This window comes from Vidua chalybeata, chromosome 3 (genome assembly GCF_026979565.1).
Source record: "Vidua chalybeata isolate OUT-0048 chromosome 3, bVidCha1 merged haplotype, whole genome shotgun sequence".
Taxonomy (NCBI): Eukaryota; Metazoa; Chordata; class Aves; order Passeriformes; family Viduidae; genus Vidua; species Vidua chalybeata.
The window spans coordinates 111,670,631-111,684,224 of NC_071532.1; the positions used below are offsets into that span (position 1 = coordinate 111,670,631).

At 46.3% G+C, this 13,594-nt stretch overlaps 1 protein-coding gene across 1 annotated transcript in view; it reads right to left on the reverse strand.

Annotated features, from left to right (window-relative positions):
- FZD3 (frizzled class receptor 3) overlaps positions 1-9,055 on the reverse strand; it is a 40,826-nt gene extending 31,771 nt beyond the window's left edge. The window contains exon 1 of the mRNA XM_053938596.1: positions 8,815-9,055. Within this exon, the coding sequence (XP_053794571.1) occupies positions 8,815-8,901 (87 nt within the window). The 5' untranslated portion in view covers positions 8,902-9,055. The remainder of the gene's footprint in view (positions 1-8,814) is intronic.
- Between the last annotated feature and the right edge of the window lie 4,539 nt (positions 9,056-13,594).

The following is a 13,594-nucleotide window of genomic DNA, read 5'->3' on the forward strand; positions in this document are numbered from 1 at the left end:
AAACCTTATAATTTAACACATTTGCAAAACACTCAGATAAGATGTCGCCATCCCACAATATTTTTGTTTCCTTGACTTCTTTTCTTTTTCCTTCATTATTGACAACAAGCAGCAAACCTGAAATCCAAGGTCAAACTTTATAACCTCATTATCCTCTGCAGTTACAGCTCCGTGCTGCACCTGCACCGTGAGGGTTGAAATGTGGAATATAAGGAGGGAAAATGAATTCTCAGGAGCAGGGATTCAGCACTGGCTCTGCTGATTCTCAAGGACACACAATTCACCCACTCCCCGACAAAGACAGAATGCAGATAATTGACAATCTGATCGAGTCCTTATGGAGTGGAAAATATGTAATACATGTGAGTTTTCAGCGAGAAACATTAAAAAACACGAGTGATGTTTTCGGAGCTGTGAGGGGGGAGAGGAAAACGAGTGGCTGACCAGAGCTGTTTCCCTGAATCTATAAATTTATAAAGAAAGATGTTTCTCCTCGCTCAGCGCCACGGACATGACAACTTTTGTCCTACAAATCAAGAAACAGGGAATATAAACAAGTTTACAAATTGAAAGCAACTTTCAGAAGAGAAATTTCGGGGTTTCCACCCCGCACAAAGATGAACTACAAGGAGCCTTCCTCCCCTTGTTCAAATTCAAATTAAGCAGCCCTTTGTGCTTCTCTTTTCAAATTTCCTTCCCGTTTCCATGGGAACCCCCCGGCTGACAAGCCTGGGATGGAGCAGGAGGCCAAGCTCAGCGAGGGGTGTGAAAAGGGGAGGGAGTCAAAGGGCAGAATTTGGCTCGGGAGGACCGAGATGCCAACCTTTGTCCCCCCACAAAGAAGGGGGTAACCATAGGAACAACTCCGCGGGACACGGGAGGAGCCAGGGAGGATCCCGGCCAAAATCGCGAAATGGGAGGAAAATGGGAAGAAAATGGGAAAGGTGGTGTTAAAAACGTGACGCCAGGACTTTCTGAAGTCTTAAAAATAAACCAAAATGAAAGAAAACTCGAAGGGTTGAGCATCCAACTCTGTGCTGGTTCTGTGTCCAGTTAATTGCATCAAATTGGGTGATAGGAGATCACAGAGGAACCGGGAAGAAGCGATTCCCCAAATCCGACAGGAGAATTGAATACTCTCCTGTGAAGATGCTGAATAATCCCCTCGACTGAAGGGCTCTGGAGGTGTTTTGTCAGTCAGTCTAGGAGCACTGCACCTCACCCATCCACTCCATAAAACTAGAAATAGCTGCTCCATAAAAATATAAATATGGCACGTTCTGATTACTGCACCTCGTAAAAGAGACAGCGGGAGGACGAGCCCTATAAAACCACTAATGACACAGAAAGGAAAACTTGTTGTGTCTTCAGCGCGGATGTAAAAGCAGCAGGTGGTTTATTGAAGATAAAAAAATAAACAAAATAAACCAAGGCAACAACAGCAAGTTCTTCACGCCGCCCTTAGCTCATGTAACCGCCGGTGATTTGTGTGGATGTTCTTTTGAACGTCATTTCGGGGAGAAAATGGATAAATCTGGGGAATATCACAAATATATCCCTGAACTGAGCATGGTTCTGGTGCTCCCAGAGCAAGGAGGACATGGAATTGCTGGAGCAGCTCCAGAGGAGGTCACAGCAAGGGCTGGAATTCCCAGAGAAGCTGTGGCTGCCCCTGGATCCCTGGAAGTGTCCAAGGAAAGGCTGGAGGAACTGGGATGGTGGAAGGTGTCCCAAATCCAAAAAAATCATCTGAACTTCCTCTAAACTCACCAATGTCTCCCCAGAACAAAGAAGGAAACTGCAGCCATGCCAGCAAGACAAATATTTGTGACAGCTGCTCCTTGGTGCTGAAGTTATTCCACATTTGTTCCTTGTCTTCTCCCTCTGGTGTGGTTTTCCCTCTGGACCCATCCTATAACTGGAACCACCATCAGGCACCAGAAAAAGCAGGGAAAAGCCAATTTCCAACACAAAAAGCACATCCCAGCCAAGCCACCCTGCTTTTAAGCAGCCAAACATTATTTATTGCCTATTTTCTGCACAAAAAAATCATACAAAGATGGGAAGGAATATCTGTGACCCTGTAATGGGTGAGAATGGTAAAAGCCAAAACAAACATTCCCAAAATGCCCCAGCAGCACGACATTCTCTGGCATCTAAATTTACATTTGCCAAGCTACAACTGACTGTGCAGTGCTTTGTCATTTAACTATTCCAAATAAATCCGTGCATGTTCCACCTTTCCTAATAATTCCTCCTCAAGGCTCCACCAGCTGCTGCAGAATGAGCCACAAGGCAGAGCCATCTGCCTCCCTGACCCCGAAAACATCCCCCTGTGAATACATCTTGATTAAGATGTGCAGCATTGACTTTCAACTGAATCTTTACATAAAAGTCTTTTTTTTTTTTTTTCCCTTCCCCTATGTTTGCACTAAGCCATTAAGGTTTAACTTGGTTCTCCCATTTCAGCTCGGATCAGAATTAATCTGGGATTCAAGCAAATATGGACGTGGTGACGGAGTTCATCTCCAATGTGCAAGCACTGGTTTGTCATTTTAACAACACCCCAAAACCTTTATTCTCTTCTCTTTTCCTCTCACTGCCACAGTCAGCATTTTAAAAATACTCACGTGGCATCTCGTTCTCGTTAACAAACATAAAAGACTAAAAATCAGTATTTCCTAAATTGTTCTTTGAGGAACATGTGTTAGTAAGAGGGAAAAAATTCAGGGTATCTCACACCTGTGATTTTGCTTTAATATTTGGGCACTGGTGATCTCCAGGCAGGAGTTTGACCCCTGGTGTGCTTTGTGTTTGTTTTAGAAGGAAATCTCTTTTTGGTGCTGCCCTGTGCAGCTCAGCCCTGGGGTGCCTTTCCCTGGTTTCCTGGAGTGCAGGGATTGAAGGAACATTATTTTATGTTCAGAGACTGCTCCACGTGACTGTTCCGGCCAGGAAGGATCCATCCCACCTGCAAATGCCAAACAGGAACACCTCCCACTATCCCAGGCTGCTCCAACCTGCCCTGGGACACTTCCAGGGATGGGACAGCCAAAAATTCTCTGGGAATTCCATTCCAGGGCTTTGCCACCCTCACAGGGAGGAATTTCTTCCCAATATCCCACCCAACTCTGCCCTCTGGCAGTGGGAAGCCATTCCCTGTGTCCCCTCAACACCACATCCCCCAAACACAAATCACACGGCAGCAGCAGCAGCCCAAAATTCCAGAATTTATTCCTGGGCATGACTTTGTCTGGATGAACTGCTTCCAAAGCTTCTTCCCTTTCTTTCTCCAGCCCCCACCAAGCTCAGAGCAGGTCCACGGAACACAGAGCCGCGCGTTTTATCTGGGTGCAAATTATCACCTCCCGTGGCTGCTGCTCCTGTCCAAACAACCAAAAATTATTCACTGCTCATGGAATTTGCAACGTCCACTCAGATGATCTCGGAGTCCACTGGATTTTCCTGTGAAAAGGATGCAGCTGACGGCTCTAACGCGAGGCACTGCTCCCTCAGAAAGCTCGTTTTACAAAGTTGTCAGATCACGCTCGTTTCTGTACCAAACCCGCTCGGGGATGTAACAGCTCTGGCTCTTCCCAGACTGTTCTTTCCCACTAAGGATTTCACCTCTGCCTGACTCTCGTGCCCTTTGCAGATCAAGCCTGAAGCAGAGGCTGCTGCATTTCAAACAGACCAGCCCCAGGTATTCCTAGAGCAGGAATTCCCAAGGGCATTATCAGGAATTCCTGGGCTCTGCCCGAACCTCTGCGATTCCAAAGCTTTGCTTTCACAATAAAACAAATCCAAAGGCTTCGCGTGGCTGTTTCCAAGGTAGAAAATTCCAGCTGGAGATGAGAGAATATAAAATGAATGAAATTGAAGGCTTTAATCAGCTGGTATCCCTGTGATCCTGCACAGCTCCATTGTTCTGAGGGGATCACAATCGCACGCGCTAACGAGAAAATTAATCCTTGCTGCAAATTAGTGCCTAAGATCAGGCTGCTTACAAAACAGCAGCTGATTAAAAACTCCTTTTCCATCAGCTTTATGTGCCTGTGCTTCCAGGAGTTTGGGAGGCAGAGCTGAGGAACACAGAAAGCCAAGGAGAAGTGTGAAATTTGGGATGTGGTGAACAGGGAAGGCAGAAGAAGAAAAGGAATAAAGGTGGAATTAAGGGGGTAAGAAATTAAGGATTTCCCACTCTACATTCTCCCCACCCTTGGTGATTATTAGGAAAGAAACACCACTAAATGAGCCACTTAATACCTGACCTACCTCTGCTGGAAAAATTCCTCTTATCCCAGATGTTGAGACTGGGCTGGGAATAAATACAGCTATGCCTTCTGTTGATGCTATTTTAAACACACTCTGGTTCTTTTCAAATTAAAAAAAAAGGTGAAAAAACGGACTAAGACTCCAGAGGTGACAAAAATAGGGCTGGCAGGGGCACACAGACCTTGCAGCTCTGTGGTAGGTCAGTGGAATTGTCCTCTGAGAGCACCAAAACAGACAAGAAACCACTAATTCCAAAAAAATCAAATGTCCTCACATCTGTAGTTGGATATTCTGTGGCAAATTCATTTCTAAATATTCCAAAAATTCTGTGACTGGGGGGTTTATTTGTATCAATGGCCTGGTTCCCTGGAGGGATCAGCACACGAGTGGACATTGTGCTCTTCCACCTTCTTCCCTCATGCTGCCAACCCCAAATTTCAGGATAACCCAATTCCTCCATTTCCCCCTTTTCCACCTCCTGGCCAACCCAGCTGCATCCCTGAGTCCCAACTGCTGCTCTTTTTCTATAGGGAAAATGGGAATGGAAGGCAGAGGAAGAGCCATTATCTCCCTGGCCATATGGTGACTGCATCAGCTCCTTTTTAGAGCCTTTGACCTCCAGTTTAATCCCAAAAGAAAACTCAGATCCAGCCCTCAGCCACGTCTGGCTCCTGTCCTTTAAAGCCTCTTTGATTCCCACCATCGTTTGTGGGGTCCCATAAAAACCAGGGTGAGGAAAATAGAAGTGGTGACAGCTTATTTAATTCAAAAAGCTTGGCAATCATCAAATTAAACTGCTTTTCTTTATTTGTGACAGAAGCTGTCGTTGAATGGCCACAGGCTCCGACAGGCCACCAAATTCCACGTTTTTCTGACCAAAATGTTCGCCCACAAAAGCTGCATTAAGGCAGATAAACCCCACTGCTCGCTGCTCCCACGCGTCAGCAAATCCTTCAAGGCCCAAGGAATTATTAAGTGGAAAAGGGACAGGAGATAATTCTTTGGAGCAATAATAATCCAAAGAGATGGGAAAACAAGGTCAGCTCCCTGAGGGGGGAGAGGGGTAATTTGACTTTTCCACCAGCCCAGGATTTATGGAAGCACGGAGCCGTGGGAGCGGCGCCGTCCCCACGATGCCGCAGCATCCTCGGGAATTTTTGGGAGGGAAGTTTTGGGAGGGAAGTTTTACCAGCACTGCTAAAAAGCAGCTATTCCTGATGGATATTGCCCAAAAGCAGCCTGTCAGCAGGGTACAGAAAATGTCACGGACGCCTCAGAGCACGCTGCGTGTGAGAGCACCACAGGGAAGGAGGAGTGACCCTCCGGAATCCCTGGACAGCTCCCAGCTCTGGACAGCTCATCCCAGGAATTCCAGAGGAGCTGGGAAATTCCTGCCCTGGACAGCAGCTCCTCATCACTGGGGACTGACCACTCCTTTATTGCTGCTTTTAGAAGAGCAGAGGCAACATTTTTTTTTTTGCAGCAGAGGCAAAATAAATCTCGTTTCATTCTCTGCCATAGCCAGGCTGGATTGGTGTTTGTCCTCTGCCAAAAGCACCAAGATCCTTCAGGGATATTTGGGAATAAAATAATGCTCCAAGCCCCTGGAAGCAGCAGCCCCCCCCCCCCCCCAATCCTCCTGCATTAAAGCACAGAGCTGAAGGAATTATCTTTCCCAGGAGTGAATCAAGGAGCAGGAGCTGATTCCAGCAGCAGAGGGACCCTGATGGAATATTCCATATTCAAGAGGCTGAAGAAAGGGAGATTTAGAGGGGATGTTGGAAAAAAATCCTTCCCTGGGAGGGTGGGGAGGCTGTGGAAGAGAATTCCCAGAGGATTTGTGGCTGTCCCATCCCTGGAAGTGCCCAAGGGCAGGCTGGAGTAACCTGGGGTAGTGGGAGGTGTCCAGGTTGGAACTGGATGAGCTTTAATGTTTCCTTTATCCCAAACCTTTCTGGCATTCCCTGATTTTGCTGATTCTCTAACCTGAAGATGTGACTTTAATATAATTATGAAGGAATTACATCAGCTTAAAGTTTCAGAAAAGCAACTTAGCTGATTTTTTCAAGGACTAATAAATAGGTTTTTAAGCAATCAGCAGTATTGGAAGAGAAGTCCACTGAATTTATTGATGGCAAGACGACAGCTTAACAATAATTCTCATTTTTGCTTCACCTCCACTCTGTTTTATTGCATCCTTTTCAGTACAAACCAGCTGAATTTTTCTTGGTTTAAAAAAAAAAACGTATCATGAGCTGCTGTGAAAAAGAGGTTCTGGAAACGAGAGATTTACAAGGCCTCCCCTACAGTACACAAAATGAATCACCCTGATTCTGTTTCTACATTATTTTATGTTCACAGCAACCAGGGAGGCAACTTGGAGACCAGAGATGTTCCCAGAAAATGCCACAATGCAACATTAACATTTAACAGCCCAGCATTCGAGTGCTCCACAACAACTGAGTCATTAAATAACACCTAAAAAGCCAAATAATAAAAATATTCCCTCTTCTGAAGTCTTACATTAAAGTGCAATCTCAGTTAATACAAGGAATGGGAACATAATTATGAAACGCTGTGGATTTTCAGTCTTTTTTTTTTTTTTTTTTTTTTTGGTTCCCAAAGCTCTGAATTGGAAGAATTGAATCTTGATGAAGCTCTGCTTTCCTCACAGCATTCACTTTACTCAGAAGTGGCCCATAATCCCTCCCCAGCCCGGAATTACCGCCTTAAATGCTGATTTTATTGGCAAAAAGGGAGTGTTAAACACAGCCACGCCACCCACGCACCCCGTGCTAAGCCTAAGAATGGCTTTGGTGCGAATTGCAGCCTTTTGTGCCAGGTAATTTCTGCTTTTAACTCGAGTTTTTGCACCACAGAGGGCAGAGAAGCAACCTCTGAGCCCTCCTCAGTTCCCTTTTCCGTGGCAGAAAGCTCCCACAAAAATCGGGATAATTGCACCAGGATCGTTCTGGCTCAGGCTGGGGCTCCACGGAATTTACTCCTTTCAGCAAATGGGTTTTAAATAAAAATTATGTTTCTGACAGTTGTCTGAAAGCAACAAAAAGGCTGAAAAATGAGCAGGATGATGGCCATTATCAGGGAAAAAATGGGATTTTAAATCATCAGTGGTGTGATGTGCCCTGGACAAGGACAAGGCTAGGGAAAAAAAGGGAGAGGGGAAGGGAATTCAAATTATCCCAGGAATGAAGCAGCAAAATTGCAGGAAGGAAGGCCAGCACTTGGAGAAGGACACTGCAGGGAGAGAGCTGGAATGATTCCATCAGGAAAGGAAAAGCCTGGGGAATAAAAACGGAGCCTTCCAAAACCTCAGGAGGTTCTGACTGCAGCACAGTCCGAAGGGGGATTGGAGGAAAGCAGCAAAAACCGGTTTTAAATAGGTTAGAGAATAAATAAATAAATGAAATGATGAAATTCCAGCGTGGTTTGGGTGGGAAGGGCCCTTAAATCCCATCCCATTCCAGCCCTGACACCTCCCACTGGCCCAGGGGGCTCCAGCCTCTCCTTGGACACTCCCAGGGATCCTCTGGGAATTCTGCTCCAGTGCCTCAGAATTTGCCAGAACCAATTCTACAACAAAATTCACTCCTTTTGCTCGATTTCACAACAAAATTCACTCATTTTGCTCTGTTTTACAAGAAAATTCACTCCTTTTTTTCTCTATTTCACAACAAAATTCACTCCTTTTGCTCTGTTTTACAACAAAATTGACTCCTGTTGCTCCACATCCAGGATAATCAGAACCTGCAGACCCAAAGGAGCCACTGCAATCCAAGCCCACAGTTCCTCCAAAGAAATTTAAGGGAAAGAACCTCAGTTTTTAAAAATCCACCACATTTAATTCCCAAACTCTTCCACACACAAACCACGCAAAGCTAAAGCTTTGTATTATTGAACAAGAACAATGAAATTCAGGTTTTGTGCTGTCAGGAAGAGCATTCCAAGATGAAAAAACAGCATTATTCTTTCATTTCTCACAGATTTACCCACAAGGGTTCTTTAAAAAATAGAAATAAACCAAACCTGCACAAACCCCTCACGGAATTTTGAACAGGTTGAGAGCAAGAATTTGATTCATATTCTGAATTTCCATTCCTTTTAGTCTTATCACAGAATACCTTAATATTCTGAATTTCCATTCTTTTTAGTGTCATCACATAATATCAAATGAGGAAACTCCTTGGGTAGGATGGAAAATAGACTGAGGAAGTCTTGTATAAATCAGACTTTAGGTATTTAAAATAAGCATTTCCCACTCAGTGATACTCAATTAGGCAGGACCTGTAGTCATGGAATACTTTGACTATTCAGAATATGATATTTGGGGTTATATTTGATTTTTTTTCCTCCCTTTGGATTCTCTTATCAATTATCGGTGAACTAAAGGCCGAAATTAAGCATATAAAGATGCATTTATGAAAATAATAAATATATATTAACGAAAAATGTTATAATAAAGAAATATTAATAAAAATAAATATGTATTTATGGGGAAAAAAGAAAAAAAAACAGGTTTACCTCCATGGCCAGAGCTGCTGTTTGCTGGTCGTAGTGGTTGAGGAGGTTGGGCATGAAGGTGGTGTTGTAGGGCAGGTCCTGGCACATCCTGAGGATGATGGGCTCGCAGGAGAACAGGCTGTGCCCTCCTGTGGGGGCCACCCAGACCCCAAAACCCACAGGGAGCACAGCACCCAGCCCACAGCCATCCTTCCAGCCCAGCAACGGGGCCAGCAGATCTTCCGGCTCCTCGCGGATCCGAAATTTATTTCACCAAAATATTTCCAGGCCTTGCTTGAGGTTCCTCCCAGCTGGAAGAGTTTTTGTGTTCAGCATCCTCAGCTCAATCCAGACAGGTTCCAGAAGAAATCTTCCCCTTTTTTTTTCCCCCTCTCAGTCCTCTGTGGATTAAATGTTGAGGTTTCAACCACATTCCCACACGGTGGAGCCCATGGTGACAGGGCAGCGCTCCAGGGGCTTCCTGCTTTTTGTCCTGGAAAACCTGGAGCACAAAACACAACAGAGACGGAACACACTGAGAAACCTGGGAATCCATGAAAATATTAAAATATTTTACCTCTCAATTCCTAAGCTGGCAAACAAACTGCTTCAAGTTCTCCTACAAGGTCCTTCTGTGAGTTTTAATCCTGATTTTTTTTTTTACAATATCTGGAGGAAATGAACGGAAGATGGACGAATTGAATGGAAGACAGGAAAATTCAGTGGAAGACAAGCACCCAAAAATGGTGAAAACATGGGGATCATACTGATTAGGACAGAATATTTTTAGAAAACCCCACACTTTCAGCTTGGCCACGCTGAAACCAGGCTGTTTGTGACTCACCCCCACCGATAGCATCTCGGTGCTCGGAACTCCTGAGGAATAATTATAAAACAAAAACACAAATCCAGTCACCAGCACCACCAACCCCACAAGTCCCAGCTCGCCACTGGCCTGCCCAGGGAGGTTTGGCTACCTGGGCTCAAATGTGGCATTTTAATCTGCTTTTCTTTAATTGCACACATCCATTCACAGAGCCCCAAGAGTGCAAAAAAAAAAAAAAAAAAGCTCATTTTTAACAACAATTTTGTCTTGAAACGGTAAAATTTGCAAAATCCAGTCTCTAAGCAGCTGCTTTAAAGTGAATTATTGTTAAAGAAGCAACGGGAATTTAGAAAACCCCAAATATTCCATCAATATTCCCAAAACCACAGATCTGAACAGATTCCCAATCTTGAGAGAACAGGGTTTTTCCTTGGAAAACGTTTTTCTTTTCTGCCTGTAGTGAGAGACAGGAAAAATTTAATTACCAGACATGTGCTGCTATGAACATTTTTATTTACACAGGCCCATCTTATGGTCAGAAAAATTAAGGTTTTAAACCCTCAGTGCAGTTTGTGGGTTGGACTGGATAATCTCGAGGGGTTCCTTCCAACCTAAACAATTCTGGGCTTTTCTGTGAGAGGGGAAAGAGTTTGGCTGGAGCTTTTTGGAGACAGGCTGGTTAAAAACAAACATGCAAAGAGGGAAAAAAAAAAAAAAAAGACCAAGCTGCTAAAAATAACCACGTTAAATTCAGTTTATTGACAACTTTGCTTTCACAGGCTGCTTCTCCCTCTCACAGGGGAAGTCATGGCTGAGGCAGCACTGAAATAAGGGAAAAAATAGAAATAGGAGAAGCTCCAAAGCCAGGAAAAACAAACCATGAGCCAAAAAAAAAAAAAAAAAAAAAAAAAAGGGAAAAAGAGAACTACCTACACACCTGGAGTGGCAGAAGCAACAGAGCTCAAATCTCAGCTCGTATTCTGAAGGAAATGTTGCTGTGAAGAGTCAACACACTGAGTTTAAAGAGATCCAGATCAACCACAACATTTAGCACACGTTCTGTGTAACCACACCTGGTTTTAGGCCAGTTTCAAGATGGTATGAGCCTGAAAAGTTGTGTCCTTCTGATTGAAAAAAAAATGTAATTTCTCAGGTGGACTTTACAATAATTTGGCAGTTCTGGGAAGAAAGGAGGAGCTGAAGTGCCCCACCTGCCAGGGAGCATCACCAGCCTGGGGCCTTCCTGCACATCCCCAACTCCTGAGCAGGAGGTCAGGAGCTGCAGACAGATAAAACCAATTCCTGCTCTGTTTTGTGAAGTTCCCTGGCAGAAAGATTGGAAATAAATGGTCCCTTCCAACCCAAACCAGTCTGTGATGCCATGTTGGACAAGGTGCTTAATCCCCCTTGGAATCCATCCCCCCCCAAAAAAAAAAAACTTTTTGAGTTTGTTGGCATTTCCAGAACTGTGGATTCACAATTTTTCTTTGGTTTCTCCTAAATTAACTCCAAAGGATTTTATTCCCCAGTTTGAGTGAGGATGAGCAAGGGACTTTTTTTTTTTTTGCTCACTGTAATTGAGGTGTAATCACAGTGATCTGTAAAAAAAACTTCCAAAAAAAGGGTTCAGAAGCAACCTGTGAACTGTGCTCACACCACTTAAAGTCTGCACCACAAAAATTGGGCAAATCCAGGTCAGGATCTGGAGTTTTGGGAAAAAGTCCAAGAATGCTCCAGGGAAATCATATTAATGACACACAAAACAGCAGGATCCAAACACATCCACCTCTCCTCTGCCTTCCCCACAGCCTCAAGCTGAAGAAAACATGGAAAAACAAAGATTCAATGAGCCACAAAGAAAAAAAAATAAGTTTTACCTATGCAAAAAGCATAAAAAATTGTCATATTTAAGATAATCATTAGAGTATCATAAATAAAATTAAGAATGCATTTAGGAGGAGGGAAAGCACACCAAAATGGACAACCTGGCCCTGGGAAAACTGAAATAATTCCGGGTGAAATGAAGCAAAAAGAGAAGGATTCCATTGCGAAAGGAGCCCCAGGTTTTGCACAGCAGCCCATGGGTGATCCATTAATTGGTGCAGACAGATGGGTGCTGTAATAAGCAACCCTCAGTGTCAGGAGAGTTCCTCACCACAGATCCAGTTTGTGCACTCTTTGTTAAGCCTCTGCACAGGAGATTTTTGTGGTTGTTTTTGTATGTACAGAAAAACAAAACACTTTCGATGACACCAGGGATGAAAAGAGGAGGGGAGGCCTCCCCTCCCACCACAAGCACTGGAAAGAAAACGCAGGCAAAAGGAGCAGTTTGTTCCTGTGGTTGTGGATTTTTACATTCTTTATCAGAAGGAGAAGCCCATCCCATTCTTGCTGGAAAGGATTAATTAAGACATGCACAGGCAATTATTATAAACAGTGAAAATCACGAGGAGAAAGGGTTGATTCCCACAAGGAGGGTTTTTTGTTTTTTCAAAAACTAAATTTCAAAGTCCCTCAGGGAGCAATGAGGAAAAAGAAAAGCTCATCAGGCTTTAGAATGAAAGGATGGGATTAATTCCCAGTTATCTATCCCAGAGAAATGGGGAGATAGATGAAACAACAAATCAGACTCCTCCTGGAGGAGAGGAAAATGTCCTCTCAGCCATTCCCCACCCAGTTGTGACCCTGGAGAAAGGAGAGGAACTCATTCATTGCACTTCCCCAGCCCTTTCCCACCCACAAAAGGAGAACAAATTATTCTCCCAACTCCATTCTAATGAATTAGTGGGAAAGAAACTCCAGCCTCTTCCGCTCCTGCACCACACCGTAATCCCCCACATCCCCTATTTCAATCAGGAGCAAAGAGGGAGGACGGAAAGGCAGAAACAACGCAATCATTTTCCACGTTTGTCATGGAATCGTGGAATGGTTTGGGTCGGAGGGGACTCTGAAGCTCATCCCAAGCCCCGCACCACGGGCAGGGATGGAGGGACAGGTCTGTCACCTCTCTCCGCGAGCTCCTATTCCACGGGAAGGGCCTGGAGAGGGGAAATCCTGCAGCTCCCCGGCATGGGGAGCAGGCAGGCTGCCGGCCGAGCCGGGGGTTCCCTTTGGAAAGGCACAAGGAACAAATGCACCGGCGGCAGCAGCATCCCCTCGCATCGCTGCCGCACGGCCGAGGCGCGGGGAGCGGCGGAGCCGTGCCCGAACACCCGCACGGCGTGCCCGGAGGGATCCGGGGAGCGCACGGACAGCGCCGGCATCCCCCGAGCCCTCAGCGAGGGGCGGCGAGGCTCCGGCATCCCCCGAGCCCTCAGCAAAGGGCGGTGAGGCTCCGGCATCCCCCGAGCCCTCAGCAAAGGGCGGTGAGGCTCCGGCATCCCCCGAGCCCTCAGCAAAGGGCGGTGAGGCTCCGGCATCCCCCGAGCCCTCAGCAAAGGGCGGTGAGGCTCCGGCACCGCTGAGCCCTCAGCAAAGGGCGGTGAGGCTCCGGCACCTCCTGAGCCCTCAGCAAGGGGCGGTGAGCCTCCGGCATCCCCCGAGCCCTCAGCAAAGGGCGGTGAGGCTCCGGCACCTCCTGAGCCCTCAGCAAAGGGCGGCGAGGCTCCGGCATCCCCCGAGCCCTCAGCGAGGGGCGGTGAGGCTCCGGCACCGCTGAGCCCTCAGCAAAGGGCGGTGAGGCTCCGGCACCGCTGAGCCCTCAGCAAAGGGCGGTGAGGCTCCGGCACCTCCTGAGCCCTCAGCAAAGGGCGGTGAGGCTCCGGCACCTCCTGAGCCCTCAGCAAAGGGCGGCGAGGCTCCGGCACCGCTGAGCCCTCAGCAAAGGGCGGTGAGGCTCCGGCACCGCTGAGCCCTCAGCGAGGGGCGGTGAGGCTCCGGCACCTCCTGAGCCCTCAGCAAAGGGCGGTGAGGCTCCGGCATCCCCCGAGCCCTCAGCAAAGGGCGGTGAGGCTCCGGCACCGCTGAGCCTTCAGC